The sequence below is a fragment of the Herpailurus yagouaroundi genome, unplaced genomic scaffold, assembly GCF_014898765.1.
Source record: "Herpailurus yagouaroundi ecotype Mexico unplaced genomic scaffold, PumYag 159, whole genome shotgun sequence".
Classification (NCBI taxonomy): domain Eukaryota; kingdom Metazoa; phylum Chordata; class Mammalia; order Carnivora; family Felidae; genus Herpailurus; species Herpailurus yagouaroundi.
In genome coordinates this window covers 81,377,764-81,394,227 of record NW_024412400.1, presented here as the reverse complement: position 1 = coordinate 81,394,227, position 16,464 = coordinate 81,377,764, and the positions used below count along the sequence as shown (strand labels likewise).

Sequence of the window (16,464 nt, the reverse complement as noted above, 5' to 3'; positions counted from 1 at the left end):
GGTCACGATCTCGCGGTCCGGGAGTTCGAGCCCCGCGTGGGGCTATGGGCTGATGGCTCAGAGCCTGGAGCCTGCTTCCGATTCTGTGTCTCCCTCTCTCTCTGCCCCTCCCCTGTTCATGCTCTGTCTCTCTCTGTCCCAAAAATAAATAAACGTTGAAAAAAAAATTAAAAAAAAAATTTCATTCTCCCAAGAGACTTCAGAAAAAGTCACTTTATGATCCTACACAGATGATTAATCAAGCTGTACATTTCTGTGTGTTTGTTTTGTTCAAAAAACATAAGGGAGTTGGACTAAATGATCATGTAATTGTCTTCCTGACACCAAATTCCAAATAATTTCTTGGACAAAAAATATAAATGCTTAGGCTAATTCCATGCTACTTTAAAAAATCCATTTGTGCAGCATATTGTCTTTGCCAAAATAGCATCAACTTTAGCTGTTTTTTTTTTTTTTTTTTATTAATCTGTTTAAGTTATTTACTGGATCTTTATACAGTGTGCAAGTTTCCCAATGATTTAGGTCTTTTGAGTGTTTTAAGTGTATATTTTATTTTTGTGAGTTACGTTTTAGTGATAAAGCTACTGAAGTGGTTTTTATGTTTGTTTCTTTGTTTTTAATTTAAAACAGAATTATTGGATCCGATATGGAGGACGACAGGATGAGAATCGGTGAGTTCTTCATTCAGAACACAATCTGTTTATTTTTAATGAGGAGAAATACTTAGATTCATACTCAGTATAAAGACCTTGTCTCTATGAAATAGGCAAAAATACATAATTAAAAGATTCCACACTGGGAATTAGTTCCTCAGCCTTCTGGTCCCAGCTCTTCCTGTACTTCTGTGTGACCTTGAGTGATTTATCTTCCTTCCCAGTCTTGTGTTTTTCCTCCAGTTTAAGGGGTTGGAGTAGGTGATCCCTGAAGGCGAAATATTCTGTGATTCTAAATTAGAGAAAATTGGATGCTATTAGTGATTTATTAACAGAATTGAGCTTAATTTTTTTCTTGTTAATGCTGAATTGTCTTACTGCATTTGAAAGCAAGAAGCTCAAAAAGTTTCACTGCAAGCTAAAATATTAGGTGGAGTTAATCTAACCAGAAGTGAAGGGACCTCGTTTTTCTAATGATAGAAGTGAAAAGTCAATGTATATGTTATGAACAGTTCAAGGAATCCTAGAACGTTGGAGTTACGTGTTTGAGATGACATGGTCTATCCTATTCATTTTCAAATTCAGAAACTGAGGTTCTGACAAGGCAAAGGACTCTCTCAGAGTGTCACTGCAAGGGACTGGCAGATTGAGATCTTCCTATTCAAAATTCTGTGGTCTTTCACTAGGCTTCAAGGCCTCAACCTCTGGGTGGCCTAAAATTATCAGAAGATACCTAAGAGTACACCTGCATTTTTGGGTTTATTCAATCCATGGATATTGAAAGGACATCATTGCTATGATCTGGATGTTTGCCAAGTTTAAAACTTGTGTCTTCTTTCTTGGAATAGTCGAGAATCACTACACTAGGTCTCGGTTTATTTCTATTCAGTCATTGTTCAGTGATGCACTCTGCTCCAGACAAAAATAAAACACTCTGAACATTACAAAGATTCACACGATAATTCTTTTCTCTCTGTTGAGACTTAATGTCTAATCCCAAGGGGATAAAGTTATGGATACAATTAACTGTAAAAAAAAAAACAAAACAAAAAAAAGGTGCTAAGGAGATTTAGAGAAGTGAAATAGAGCACAGTCTTTGAGGAAATAGAGGTCTTCATGGAGGCAGTGGCAGTTAATTTGATCCTGAAAAACAGGTGGACTTGTGCAAAACAAAAATACACAATATGGAGTCACAGACTACCTGAGTAAGGTGGCTTTTGTCTTTGAGCATATTTATGCAGTGAGAAATTCGATTCCAACTGTTTTTAACGGCAGGGTCCCTTCAGGAGTGAACGTGGAGGGGGCAGAAGTTCATGGATTGTCAATGGGGAAAAAATCATCACCCAAGATAGATCGAGACTTAAGAGAGGGTAAGTATCTGTGCACTTTTACTTACAGCAGGAGGGAAAGGAGATGCGACTTGGCTAGTTCTTACTAAAATTAAGGAAGAGCCCACTTTCTCTGGAAAGTAACGAGTTAGGACTAAGCTAGGACATTTATAAAATTCTGAAAGCAAGCCTCAAAAACAAGACTGTCTCAGATTTGTGTATCATTGCCTTTGGTTTTCAATATAAGTGCTTCCAAGGTCACTCCCTCATCTGTTTCCCGCAGGAATCCCGTGAGCTGGGCAGGGATTGAATGATCATTGGGACCCTCGGTTAAGTACCTGAGGCTTGGACTGTTCCCAGGGCTTCCTTCTGTTGTGCAGCGAGTGAGTGCTAGATAGTGCAGAATAGACTGCATCAGGGGAACTTGAAGAGGCAGGTCATATGGATATACAAGAGTTAACCTAAGATGCCTGAGGCACATATGCTTGAGCAGGGATCTGAGTGATAAGTACATTCTAGTGAATTGACAGAGGTGTGGAGGGGGACGTTCTGCTGGAGAAAACAAGTGGAACAAAGGCACAGACATAGAGCAGAACGTCATATGCCTATTTATATCAGTTCAAAAATTAATGCAAACATATATAGAGTGTTGTCAAAAGTAGTTTATAAATGGAGCTAAACACTGTTATAATAATAAGTTATTGGCCCCAGTGGTGGTACTCAGTTGTGACCCTTAACAATTATTAGGATAGCTATCTATTTTAGAATTTTTCAAGCAAATTTACCCACCATTTGTTTGAATACTGAAGGCATCTCATGTGAGACAAGTGTCCTCACTTCACAGGCAAGAAAAGTGAGGTTCACAGAGACACAGTGACTCGCCTGGTGTCTCAACAGCTCTTAACAGGTTGAGGAGGCATTTGAACCCAGGCATTTGAATCCAAAGCCCATTTTTCCTTCCTTACCTGGAGATGGAACATAGAAGTGTCTAGATATCCAAAGTGTATTCTTTATTGATTAAATACGTGCATGATAAGGAGGCTTTAAAAACCTGCATTGAGAAGTACAGTTCTCCTTTCCCCAACCAGAGAGTATGTCAGCACATTCCTCTAGCTAATTTGAAAATTTCTGGCTCTCTCTAGCTCTCACATTTCCCAGCCCTTTCCTTCCTTAGCTTCCAAGTCAGTTTGAGGCAGTAAACAGGATAATATGCTCATCTAATCTGACCTGGACCTCAGTTTGCAGCCACAAAGCCCGGGCTGTTTTATAAATGCCAGAGAATTTCATGGTCAGCCAGAGTTCACATTGCTTTTTAAGCTGAGAAATCACCCAGGAAGTACATGCCAATAAGCCAGCACTTTGCTGTGGATGTTTGGGAACCTCCAGGATAGTTGCCAAACTTCAAAGCATTTTTTTTTCTGGCTACCAGGGACTCTGATGTCCAGAACCTGACTAGGAAGGCTGGTATAAAGAGTAGAGTGGGAGACTGTACAGGATGGAGAGAGACCGTGATTGGCTGGGCTACCAAATTCTGTCCTTTCTCTAGAATTTGCTTAGTTGAACGGGCTACCACTTCTTACGATGTTCTGTGGGAAACCACTGGAAAGCCTTCTGTGTAATCACTGGAGATCTAAATAGTTTCTAAATCAGTGGTAGTGGTAGACAGAGGCAAAGTTCCCAACCAGAAAACACTTACATATCTTAGTCTGGCTGAAAGATGTCAGGGAGGCGAGAAAGGATGCATGCTTCACCGTGTAGAATACGTTTCAGCTTTTCTCATCGTTCACAAAGCCATCATCATCTACTCTGGTTACCTAACAGTTTTTAGTAGTATTCCAACTGGATGGCTCTTAAACACTGCAGGAGTGACCCAGGACGACATCCCAGAGTGACACCACTCCATGGAACGTGCCTCTCCTCTCACTAAAACCATCTGTCACTTACCCATTCTCCTTTCAATACCAGTCTCCAAAGGTCTTGCTCCATAATAATCCCAGTCAGTATAGTAGAAATAACACTGAACTTGGAATCAGGAGTCCCACTTTCCAGGATCAACTAGTCTGGTGTGCTGTGCTGTGATGGATGACTAAAGACTTGGTGTCTCTGGGCTGTATGACCCTTGGCTGTGAAAGAAGCCTTGCAACTTTTTGCAGAAGACCAGTGTGAAAAGTCTTTTGTAAACCGTAAAGGGCCATGCTCACATAAGGGCTTGTTACTCAGCACATCCCTGTTGTGACTTGTATGATGTTATAATATTTACGGTCAAATGCTTCTTCCTGGCATGTGAGCCACAGGCAGTGAGCACAAAGGAATATTTTCCTAGACGATCCCTCTTTATTGCAACCGGAGAGTCAGAGCCAGGCACATACTTTATGAATGAGAGAAGAATTAAGTTGTTTAACTAAATCTCCTTGAGCTGTGGTTAAGAGTTGGCTGAAGCCATCAAATCAGGCCCCAGGAACCACAACTTATTGGACCACATTTTTATTTTTATTTCAATGTTTTCCTCTGTCTGGTGTGCTACTAGTCATTTGTAGGCTGCTAGATGTGCATTTTTGGATAGCAGGGTTTGTTTTGCCTATTTTTTTTTTTCCTTTTGGTTAATAGTTGGGTAGTTGGTTGTTTTTCTGTTACATGCATGTGTAGGAAAGCTCTGTATAAAACTCTCTGCTTAGTGGTGATTCTGTTAACTACATGAAAAGCAGATATCTAGAACAGCTTCTGCCTGAACCTATTGGTGTGTAGGGAGTTAAGACTCCATGCTGCATTTTGTCTCTTCACCTGATTTTTGTGTGTTCCATGTGGCAGGACTGGGGGAATTGTCGATATCCCAGTAGCACTTTTTAAAATATACTCTTTTATGCTTATTAAGATGCCTCAGTCAAAACATAACACAATATACCAGGCATATTTGATGATAATACTATAATAATCAACATAATTATACCAAATACTTATAGAGCACTTGATAATGGTGGACATTTTTCTAAATGTTTTAGTTTTAGTAACTGTTAAAGCCATATTTGAAAATAAGGTAATTATATTTAAAGTAATACACTCTCAGCATAGAAAAGGAAAAAAAAATAGGACAAAGTACAAAGCAACTGAGCTCACTAAACCCGTCTTCAGTCATCCATTTTTATTTGGGTTTTATATCAGAAAATGCTTTTCAGCAAACCTACAAGTATCTTGTCTTGCTTGTTGACAGAACATCTCTTTTACATTTCTAAATGGGAGTGGAATATCCAGTTTACTTTCCCAGATATTTGAGAAACTGCCTCAATTTGGCAACAAATGTTAATCAGCTGTAGAGATTGGAGCAGCCTTTCTCAAACAACCTGTGTTTTATGTTAAGAGGTTCTGCCGGGGAGTTTGGGGGGTCTACTGTTTTTTTATTGCTACAAAAAAATAACACAAATGTAGCAGCTTAAAATAACATGCATTAACTATGCCATAGTTCCCACCGTTTCTGAGGTCAGGAATATGGGGATAGCCTAGTTGGGTCCCTTGCTTCAGGGTCTGTCATAGGGTCTGTCAAGTAGTTTGATCAGGGCTGGGGTCTCTTTAAGGCTTGACTAGGGAATGATCTTCCAAGCTCAGATGATAGAATTTGGTTCTGAAAGTCTTAGTGGATGGAGGTGTGCAGTTCCTAGTTGATTGTTGACTGGGGGTTGCCTCATTCCTTGCCACGTGAGTCTGTCTAATGCAGCCACATGCCTCATCAAACTGCAAGTGGAGAAGGCAATAAACTGAGTCTGCTAGCAGGATAGAAGTTGCATTCTCATGCAATACAATCACAGAAGTGACATCCCATCACTTTTTCTATATTCTGTTGCTTAGAGGCAAATTCAAGGCCCCACCCACACTTGAGGAAAGCAAATTATGCAAACCCATGAATTCCAGGAGGCAGTCATTATTAGGGGGCCATCTTAGAGTCTTTCTGCCGGAAGGAAGGAAGGAAGGAAGGAAGGAAGGAAGGAAGGAAGGAAGGGAGGAAAGGAGGGAGGGAGGAAGGGAGAAAGAAAGGGAGGGAGGGAGGGAGGGAAGGAAGGCAGGGTAAGATTAATGGTGAGAACAGCTTCATATTGTTTTGATACTCAGGATATTCATAATGCCTGTGTAGATACTAAAAGTTCTAAGAACTTCTCTTAAATCTTATGTAACCTAGTGCTCCCAAACACCTTTGATCAAGAAACTCTTTTTTCATCAAAAACTTTCTGCGAAACAAAGGCACTGAATTGTGTATGTATGCGTATTTTTTTTTAACTCATCCAAAAGATTGGTATTGAAATTACAACTTGTGGTTATATTCCTGGAATCCAAGAAATTCTGTATTTATAAGTTTTGATGTGGCCCCTAGTGGGTCATGTAAATAACAACCTTATAACCAAGTACTACCGTGAGATTTCATACCGCACTGGGTGCAGTTACTGTTACATCAACACCAGTTCGTAATACTTCAGTGGTTGAAGGCTGACAAGAAATGAAGTAGAACAAACTGGTAAGTAATGTATTAGGACCAGATAAAGGCCCAAATTCATCATGGAACACTACAATTTCATAGTAATTTCAACAGAGAAAAGTTGCAGTGGAATGAGTCATTACACACTAAAAATACTATGAAGAATGCTGGCTGAAAAGAACCTGGGCCAGATCAGTTAGTAGAATATTCACATGGAAGGTAGCTTTCTTGTTTCTGCAAAATAACATTAACCGTTTCATTATGATCATTAACTTGAATGCAGTTGGTTTTATGGTCTTGCTTTTATTTAATGTTGTGAATCAGTTTTGGAATTATAGTTATTGGAAACTCTGAGGATAAATATACCATTCATAGTTCTATCATATTGTAAGCACTGAAGCAAAATTGTGGCAAACTAATGTGTCAGCCCTGCACCTCCTTAGGGGACGTTTCCTTAACAGATAACTGTGTATTACCGAAGATTGAGAAACACTGTCTCTTCACTAATTGTGGGCTGCGGGGACTCTTTCATCCTAACTAGACTAATGAATTTGTTGTTTTCCCAACTTTGACTGGTTTTGTTTTCAAGAAATAGAATAGACAGAAACTTCGACTGGTTTCTTCCTTCTTTAACTGATGTGTTTTAGTGTGTTGGTGACCATTGCTTGACTGGGGGAAGAAGGGAGAAGCTGTGCCCCTGCTCCCCCACCCCCCAGTGCCTCCATCCAGGCCAAACTGTTGTTACTGACAGCACCTGCGTCAGGTCCCTTTGGAGTACTATAAAGAGCAAAAACCTGTTTTTCTTTTCTGTCCGGTTTTCTGGTCAAGAGGGCTGTACTCTGTTACATCTGAAGATTTCCTCACCGGCAGAGGCTTTGTCCTTCAGTCGTAATGTCTGTGAGGAAAGGGCTTTGTCAGGTCTAGATTTTGTAAGTTACCACCTAAAACATGACCCCAGAGCATCACCTTCTGAAAAGCCTATATGGGCTAATTTCATAAAGATGTGGGCTCTATTCATGGAGAGAGCAGGTGGCTATAGGAAACCTTCCTGTGCAAAGAAAATGATATAAAGATTTTCCCAGAGAACAGAGAAAAGCAAATATTCCAAAAATAAGACCATCTAGAGTCAGTTAAGTGGTGGAAGAAGACGGGGAAGGAGTTGGCTGGCTTGGGTGTGACTGCTCTGGTGATGGATTTACCAGCTGAGTTGTGGAGTGAAGACATTTCTCTACAAACAAGTGAGACTGAGGTGTGTATCTCATGTGTGGGTGCACAAACATGTAATCAAGTAATTGCATGTGGTGTTGTAACAGAATTATGGACCAAGGGTTGTGGAGAAGGGTGGGTGCTGTTGCCCAGAGAATTCTGGAAGGTCTTCTCAGAGTCATCACAGAGAATCCTGTGAGATTCAGAGTCTACTTTACAGGCTCATCACTGGAATCAAGTGAAAAGATGGTTTATCAAACCCCAAATACTAACAAATGTGTTAATATTATTGTGATGCCATGGAGAAGCCTAACAGTCGGACATCTGTCTTTTTTCCTGAATCCATATTGAATTTATCAGGCTTCCAATTTGTCTTTGCCTTCTTAAGCATTCATGGGCAAGTGGAGTCTCATGAATATCACATTGAAAACTGTTGGGTGTTGTGTGCTCACCCCCTTGGGAACAGAGGTAACAGAGAAGACAATGTGTTCTGTCCCTTCAGGTGGTCCTCTGCTCTACGAGAACATCACGTTTGTCTATAACTCAGAGCAGCTGAACGGGACCCAGCGGGTTCTCCTGGATAACGTCCTGTCGGAAGAACAGTGCCGGGAGCTCCACAGCGTGGCCAGTGTGAGGACCAGAGAGGGAGGGGAGCCTGATATTGGGCTGGCCTGGCATGAGCCCTGGAGTTGTCTGGTCCTGGGCTCACTTGGAGTCAGGAACCAGATCTGAAATACCACTTTCTTTAGGACAGGGACATTGACTGTGGGAGCATTTTCATAGCCTTGTTTGGAATTATCTTACTTTTGTCTAGATCTGGACACAGAATGGATCTGGGGTAGTTAGTGGCTTCATACCTAGAACAAGACCCATTCAGCACATGCCCTGGCTGCCATATAAAGTCACTGGGAGAGTCTCTTTATTTTAATCGATAATAAACAAATATAATAATCATTTATATTCTACCCATTTCTACAAAAAGTGATATTTTGTAAGGAAAATGTAGAGTTAAGTTTAAATAAAGATATCTCTTTTGATTGGAAGAATTAATGATACCAGCATCGTGGTACAAAATAGGGATGGTTCTGAGTATTGACTTTGGTCCTTAGCTTCCTGGAAGTCAAGGAAAAAAATGGAGACCTGATTAATTCATAGTTGTTATTAATAAAGCATCTTCTTGTGTATTGCTTCCAGGGAATCATGCTCGTTGGTGATGGATACAGAGGGAAAACTTCACCCCATACACCCAATGAAAAGTTTGAAGGTGCCACTGTCCTGAAAGCACTCAAGGTACAGTCATAGCTTCTTTTGGGCTTGGGTTCCTAAGTGTCAACCCAGGGCCTTCTGTTTTAGATCCCTTCATGTAGTCACCAATTTATCAAACTTTATATCTCATCAACTTGCAACTGACAGATAATATACAACCCCCCTGTCTTCAGGGAGCTCCTGGTCCAATGGTGAAATCATACTGAACCACGTGATTATCCTGTACCTCAACAGGCATCATTGGGGAGAAAGAGGAAAGTTCTCTAAAGGAGAGAGGATGAAGAGATTAGCTTTCAGTGTTCCCTCTGTGATTAGGAAGGGTGACTTTCAATGGCTCATTTTACTAACCCAAATCCACAAGCATGTAATCGTATTCCCACTAGTCAACGCAGACATGCCATCCCTCTGTTGCCTTACTGAAACCTGGTGTCTGTTTTTCTCAAGTCTTCCAATCAACCCAGTGCTATTTAGTGTTCTTATTTTTCTTCAGTTTGGTTATGAAGGCCGAGTCCCACTGAAGAGTGCCCGTCTGTTTTATGACATCAGCGAGAAGGCTCGAAAGATTGTAGAATCCTATTTCATGCTGAACTCAACCCTGTATTTTTCCTATACACACATGGTCTGCCGAACAGCCCTGTCTGGTAAGATTCCAGAGTGTGAACTTGTTCTTTTCCACCCACAGTGACATGAGAAAGAAAACAATGTAACACAAAGCTCTATTACATTTTAGACTAATGGTTTAGCCAAGTTCCAAATTCCTAAAACAGAAGAAGCTTGCTAATCTTTATTTTTCCCTTCCTTCTTTTACTCCTTTTTGGTCACCTAAAGTTCCAAACGACCATTGCTCTGCCTATCTTTCCTTTCAAGTCCATTTAAGCAAGGAGCTTAAAGTCACACAGAGAAATACTTTTCTGCTTTAGGCTTTACCTTCCAGGGAATCAGGAACCTGGAAATCACGGTCCCCCTTTGCATCCAAAAGCATTAAGTAGAAGCATGGAAGATGAAGGGATTGTTGAAAGATATGTTCTTAAAAAGGCAGAGACTGCCTCACTCCCTGCTGTCATTATTTCGTCCCTAGATCTTCTCTTCCACACCCTCCTGAGTAGGAGGGAAGGGACAGTGTCATGGGAGAAGACTTTAAGACTTTAACATATGAACTTTCAGCTGGATCTTTTTTTTTTTTTACATTTTCATTTCACCCCTCCCCTTTTTCTGCCCTACATGAAGTACAACCCATGGAATGCAGGGCAATTCAATTATGTATGTTTATGTCAGGAAACTTTTATAGCAGAACAGGCAGATGTGACTTGCCCAAGGTTTTACATCAAGTTTGCACCAAACCAAGACCAGTCTCTTGACTGCCTATCTGGTTCTTAAATCTATCTGGGTCTACTTATGTCTCCAAAAATTTCCAAAAGGCACCAGCGATAGGAGAAGACAGTCCGGTTGTCAGCTCTGCTGTTAGAGGTTACTGCTCTCCTGCCATTCTCTCCTTCCATTTTCTGGCAGGTCAGCAGGAGAGAAGAACTGACCTCAGTCATCCCATCCATGCTGACAATTGCCTGTTGGATCCTGAGGCCAATGAATGCTGGAAGGAGCCTCCCGCCTACACATTCCGGGACTACAGGTACAACCAGCACAAGCTTCTAAAGCAAGCTTCTGCCCAACAGTTATCAAAACCCATGGAAACTAGAAAACTGATCTGTTTTGCTTGTCATCATATCTATCTCTGTGAGGCAGAGATTCTCAAATAAGCTCCCAAAGCAGCTGCCACAACCAGGAAGCGACGTGATCATCTCATATTTTTGCCACAAAATTCCAAGCACGTTTTGCTGCATCTTAATCCACAACGTGCCCATTTTGTTTTAATGTAAAAACTAAAGGGTTTTTCTTTTGTTTTGTTTTGTTTATTTGATCGTTTGGCTATCACCGAAACATATCCCTTGTCGTATGTATAGTTCAGTCTGAGAAGACAGGGATATGCTGTCTCAATGCACAAAGGGATCTTACAATGCCACTTACCTAGGTCAGCCTTTTATACATAAGAAACTGGAAAGTCAGAGGAAGAAATGGGATGTTATGTAAGAGTGTAAAGAGAATTGTCAGGAGTTACAGTCCTCATGTATATAGTAGTGTGTTAATTATTAACTGCAGCGTGCTCCAGACGAAAACATTTCTTGAGCACCCCCCCTATCTTCAAGGCAAGACCACGCCTCCTGGAGTTCTGTAGCTACTTAGGGGAAAAATGCATCCTTTAGAGTTACAAGCGTAAAAGGGAAGAAGAGAGTTGTAAGTAGTGTGGGCAGGTGCAAAGGGGTAGATTAAATCTAGTTAGGTGTTCTTGGGAAAAAGTGAAATGTGAGTTGAAGTTTAAAATAGAATGAAAATTTTAGCATAAGTGAAACAAATAAATACTTCGGGGATAGGGCCCAAACTATATCTGTCCTTACTTACTCTTTAGGGTTAGGAAAGTCGGTTATTTCAATGTCTAGTTCAAAAGAAACTTACCAATCAGGCTTGTCAGTTTACAACCATTTGTCAGTATTCTGTGATGATGCTTTTGTAAACATGTAATAGTATACATTTTTTCTTTTTTTTTTTCTTATAGCGCTCTCCTATATATGAATGATGACTTTGAAGGAGGAGAATTCATATTCACTGAGATGGATGCTAAGACTGTGACTGTAAGTAAACCTATGCAGGCAAATTTATGTAGCATTTATCTCAATCTTGCCATTTTCCGAGGACTCACAGACTATTGGATTTCAAATATCTGAGCTTGAGAATTCAAGAGGTATAAAGGGGCCCAATAAATGTATACATCATAAAATGTTAGAAATGGAATCACCATCTGGGGTGCCTGGGTGGCTCAGTCAGTTGGGCATCTGACTTCAGCTCAGGTCATGATCTCACAGTTCATGAGTTCGAGCCTCGTGTCAGGCTCCATGCTGACAGCTCAGAGCCTGGAGCCTGCTTCAGATTCTTTGTCTCCCTCTCTCTCTATCCCTCCCCTGCTCATGCTCTGTCTCCATCTGTCTCAAAAATAAATAAAAACATTTAAAAAAAAATTTTAATAAAAAAAAAGAAATGGAATCACCAATCATATATATTCTTTAAATTGCCCATCTGTAAAATGGACTAGAAGATATATATACACACATATATATATATCATATATATTATATATACACATATATAATATATATATTATATATGTGTATATATGTGTATATATAGTATACATATATAGTATACTATATATACACATATATACATATATACATATATAGTATACATATATACTTATGTATATATATAGTATACATATATAGTATACATATAGTATACATATATATATGTATATAGATAGTATATATATTATATATATTAGTCTGATGGAAGCATAAAAACACCTATTTCTTTTTTTTTAATTTTTTAATGTTTTATTTATTCTTGAGAGAGAGAGAGAGAGAGAGAAAGCATGAGTGAGGGAGTGGCCAAGAGAGAGGGAGACACAGAATCTGAAGCAGGCTCCAGGCTGACCTGTCAGCACAAAGCCCCACATGGGGCTTGAACTCACAAGCAGTGGGATCATGACCTGAGCCAAAGTCGGACGCTTAACCAACTGAGCCACCCAGGCGCCCCAAAAAACACCAATTTCTAAGTCATCCATGCCTAGGGCTAGACAAATGATTCTACAGAATAGCTTTCAAGCAACGTGGTGTTCTATATGCTTGGATTGAGCATTGGGCTCTAGACCTTTAGTTATCAAAATGTGTGTGTGTGTGTGTGTGTGTGTGTGTGTGTGTGTACACACACGTATGTATCTATATGATTGACTGTAAGTAAACCTATACCTGAAAATTGATATATATATACATTCATACACACACACTTTGGATGAGATTCTAAATACGCCTTCATAGGTAAAAATCAACAGTTAATTTCCATCACCATCTTCCTAAGCAAATCAATGCCTCTGGAAAACCAGTCTACTGAGTTAATAGGCCATATAGCCAGCATCCTTTGGACTTTAAGCCAGAGCACATACATCATGGTAGGAAAACATGTTTTCCAAGGGAAGAGATAATTGAATTGTAAATGGATTATGTAAATGATATCTTTCTTCCATACAAAATCTAAATAGTTGAGGCATGTATCTGACAAACTTCAAGGATTTTGCATTATTCAAGCTATTTCCACAACTTTTTCTGAATTTTATGTTTTTCCTTTCCTATTTTGTACCCTTTACTCATAGTGAAACATCCATATATCATTCATGGCATACCTACTGGGGTATAAACAGATGAGGGGGAACCCTGTGGAAATTGTGGTTGAGGTTGTCCAGAAACATTGGAATAATTAAGAAAAATTATTTCATACAGTTTCATGCAATGATGTATATCTAAAAGGCTATCATGACTCACACTTTTTTGTAACAGCTTAAGTATCAACAGAGTATTTTAATGCTTCATGATCTGGGAAATTAAATCAAAATTGATGATCCGGGTGGTTTATAATCCTGACACACAATTATCTTTTTTTTTTTTTGAAAAGCTTCTGTGCAGAAAGCATTTGTTTTCTGAGCTCTGCTAACACTAACACAAATTTTTAAATGCTTGCATCTCACACAGTTGGAAAGAACATCAGACAGGTGGTTGAAAAGATTTCTTTACTTCTCCTCCATCTAGTGGCCATATTTGGAAATGCTCAATGTTTGAAAGTAAGTGATGCCTGGACTACAATGTGAGAATCAGTCATTCATTAATTATCGAATGCAAGGTTAACTGTAATTCTGCCCTTTTTTTTTTAAAAAAAAATAATGTTTATTTACTTTGGACAGAGAGAGAGACAGAGCATGAGCAGGGGAGGGGCAGAGAGAGAGGGAGACACAGAATCCGAAGCAGGCTCCAGGCTCTGAGCTGTCAGCACAGAGCCCGACGTGGGGCTAGAGCTCACATACTGCGAGATCGTGACCTGAGCCGAAGTCGGATGCTCAACCGACTGAGCCACCCAGGCGCCCCTGTAATTCTGCCTTTTAAAGATGTGAAAGCAGATAATACTGCTGTTTAATGTAGCTATACTTGGGGTGCCAGGGTGGCTCAGTCGGTTAAGCGGCTGACTTCGGCTCAGGTCACGATCTCACTGTCCGTGAGTTCGAGCCCCGCGTCGGGCTCTGCTGACCGCTCAGAGCCTGGAGCCTGTTTCAGATTCTGTGTCTCCCTCTCTCCGACCCTCCCCCATTCATGCTCTGTCTCTCTCTGTCTCAAAAATAAATAAACGTTAAAAAAAAAATTTAATGTAGCTATACTTTTAACAGAAAGTTGTAACTATTTTAAAAAGTACTGAATCTAACCACCACTACCCCCCCCCAAAAAAGAAGAGAAATCGATTTAAACAATGTTTTGATTCAAAAGCTCCAAGTTGACAGATTCATTTTCACAGATTAACTCTACTTCAGATGAACACATATGGTGGAGTTTTTACGGCATTTTGTGAGTAATTAAAATTCTTAGGTAATCAGCCCAAATAAAGAGAAATGGATAGTGTTGCTTTTCGTTTCTTTGACTCTGAAGGGAAAACTGAAGCAGAGAAATGGCCCAACTTAGGGCTTTATAAGGAAGAAAAGTCTTCTAAGTTTTTTACTTTGGAAAAGTCTGGGAACTGCATGAATAACTAAATGGTGGCTAAAGATTTACATCTACAAGCACAACACAAAGGCTTCTCTGACTTTTAATCATCAGTTGGATGGAAAGCAAAAGGAATTTTCTTTTATCATACTTGGAAGATACATGGATTATTTTCAACAGCAGCATGTTTGTAAAACATGAGTATTTTGGGATTTGGGTTTCTCTGCAAGTTTGAAAGAGATGAAATTTAATCAGTTCTATTTGCTTCGTGAAAAGTTAAATTCAATATGAAACTGTGTGCCAAAAGTATGTTTACAGTCATCTAAATTTCTGAACATATTTTCCTATAGAAGTAATAGTCATAAATGAAAATTATTTATTCCTTTACGTGGCTGATATATAACAGGTGGTGCTCTCCATTTGAGAAAATTAGTTGTAGAGACTTCTGTGAGCCTACACACCTATAATCAATTCCAAATGCTTCAGGCAGCTGATAGCTTCTTTTCCTACACTTTCCCAAGTTCTTCATGTATAAAAGTACTTTCAATTCATCCAATTCCATCAGGGAGAAAGCATTAAATTGTCCCCACACACTTTGTTCAATATTGTAAAATGTTACTGCTGACGTTTGATAATCACACAGAAGCATTGGCAACCACGTGTGGTTGAGTGAATCCTTACCAGCGCCAGGGCATAAGCCACTCAGAAAACTGGAAACTAGATCTCAAAGCAGTGTGTCTACAAAGGCTTTCCACTGGACTTCATATGTTCCAAGTATCATTTATGTTGCTGTTTCTATGTGGAAATGTAAAACACATTCTTTCTCCAGAAAAATGAAATCAGGTTGATGCCAAGGGCACCAATACCTAGCAAACTCTCTAGATTTACCACAGAAAAGTCACCTTGATGAAGCTGCATAAGGAATCAACTCTCTCGGGGCGACTGGGTGCTCAGTCAGTTGAGTGTCCAACTTCGGCTCAGATCATGATCTCACAGTTTGTGACTTTGAGCCTGGTGTCGGGCTGGGCTCTGTGCTGACAGCTTGGAGCCTGGAGCCTGCTTCGGGTTCTGTATCTCTCTCTCTCTCTCTGTCCCTCCTCTGCTCTCCTTCTCCCTCTCCCTCTCTCTCTCTCTCCTCTCTCAAAATAAATACTAAAAAATTTTTTTAATGCATTTTAAGAAATCAACTCTCTCCAGGAAAAACAAATCACTCCTCAATTACTGTGAATAGAAGAGTAACCAGCAACTGCTTTTCTCTGCTCTCCCCTTTAACACACACACACACACACACACACACACACACACACACACACACATCTCAGACTTTCTGACTCCTTAATACACCTCCCTCCACCTTTTCATATGTAGGTTATAGTCTAGGGGTACCTGTGTTAGGTAGTATCCAAGGGATTCAGGAAGTTTTGCAAATATTCCTCCTGAAGCTAGCAGTGAAAAAATATAGCCTCCCATTTTAAGGTGAAGGAAACCAAAAGTTCTTCTAATGGGCATGTATTCAGAAAATAACTAGTTAAAATGAGCCCCTCTTATTCAATAGTAGAATGGTAACATTTTTTTCTTTTACTTTAATTTTTTTAATGTTTTTTTTTAATTTATTTTTGAGAGAGAGAGAGAGAGTGGAGGAGGGGCAGAGAGAGAGAGAGAGAGAGAGAGAGGGAGACACAGAATCTGAAGCAGGCTCCAGGCTCTGAGCTGTCAGCACAGAGGCCGATGTGGGGCTCGAACTCGTGAATCATGAGATCATGATCTGAGCCAATGTCAGACACTTAACTGACTGCTGAGCCACCCAGGCACCCCTACTTTACTTTTCTAAGCTGTAGTATGGAATGAGTAATGTTTCTGTGTTTCTCAAAAAAGAAAAATGAATTCTACTGACATCAGGCACTTCTTAAAATACAGAA

At 39.9% G+C, this 16,464-nt stretch overlaps 1 protein-coding gene across 1 annotated transcript in view; it reads left to right on the top strand.

Annotated features, from left to right (window-relative positions):
* The window catches only part of P3H2 (prolyl 3-hydroxylase 2), a 150,103-nt gene that overhangs the window by 126,909 nt on the left and 6,730 nt on the right, over nucleotides 1-16,464 (top strand). The window contains exons 8-14 of the mRNA XM_040481090.1: nucleotides 631-671; nucleotides 1,929-2,023; nucleotides 8,152-8,279; nucleotides 8,844-8,939; nucleotides 9,406-9,556; nucleotides 10,425-10,542; nucleotides 11,524-11,599. Of these exons, the coding sequence (XP_040337024.1) occupies nucleotides 631-671; nucleotides 1,929-2,023; nucleotides 8,152-8,279; nucleotides 8,844-8,939; nucleotides 9,406-9,556; nucleotides 10,425-10,542; nucleotides 11,524-11,599 (705 nt within the window). The remainder of the gene's footprint in view (nucleotides 1-630; nucleotides 672-1,928; nucleotides 2,024-8,151; nucleotides 8,280-8,843; nucleotides 8,940-9,405; nucleotides 9,557-10,424; nucleotides 10,543-11,523; nucleotides 11,600-16,464) is intronic.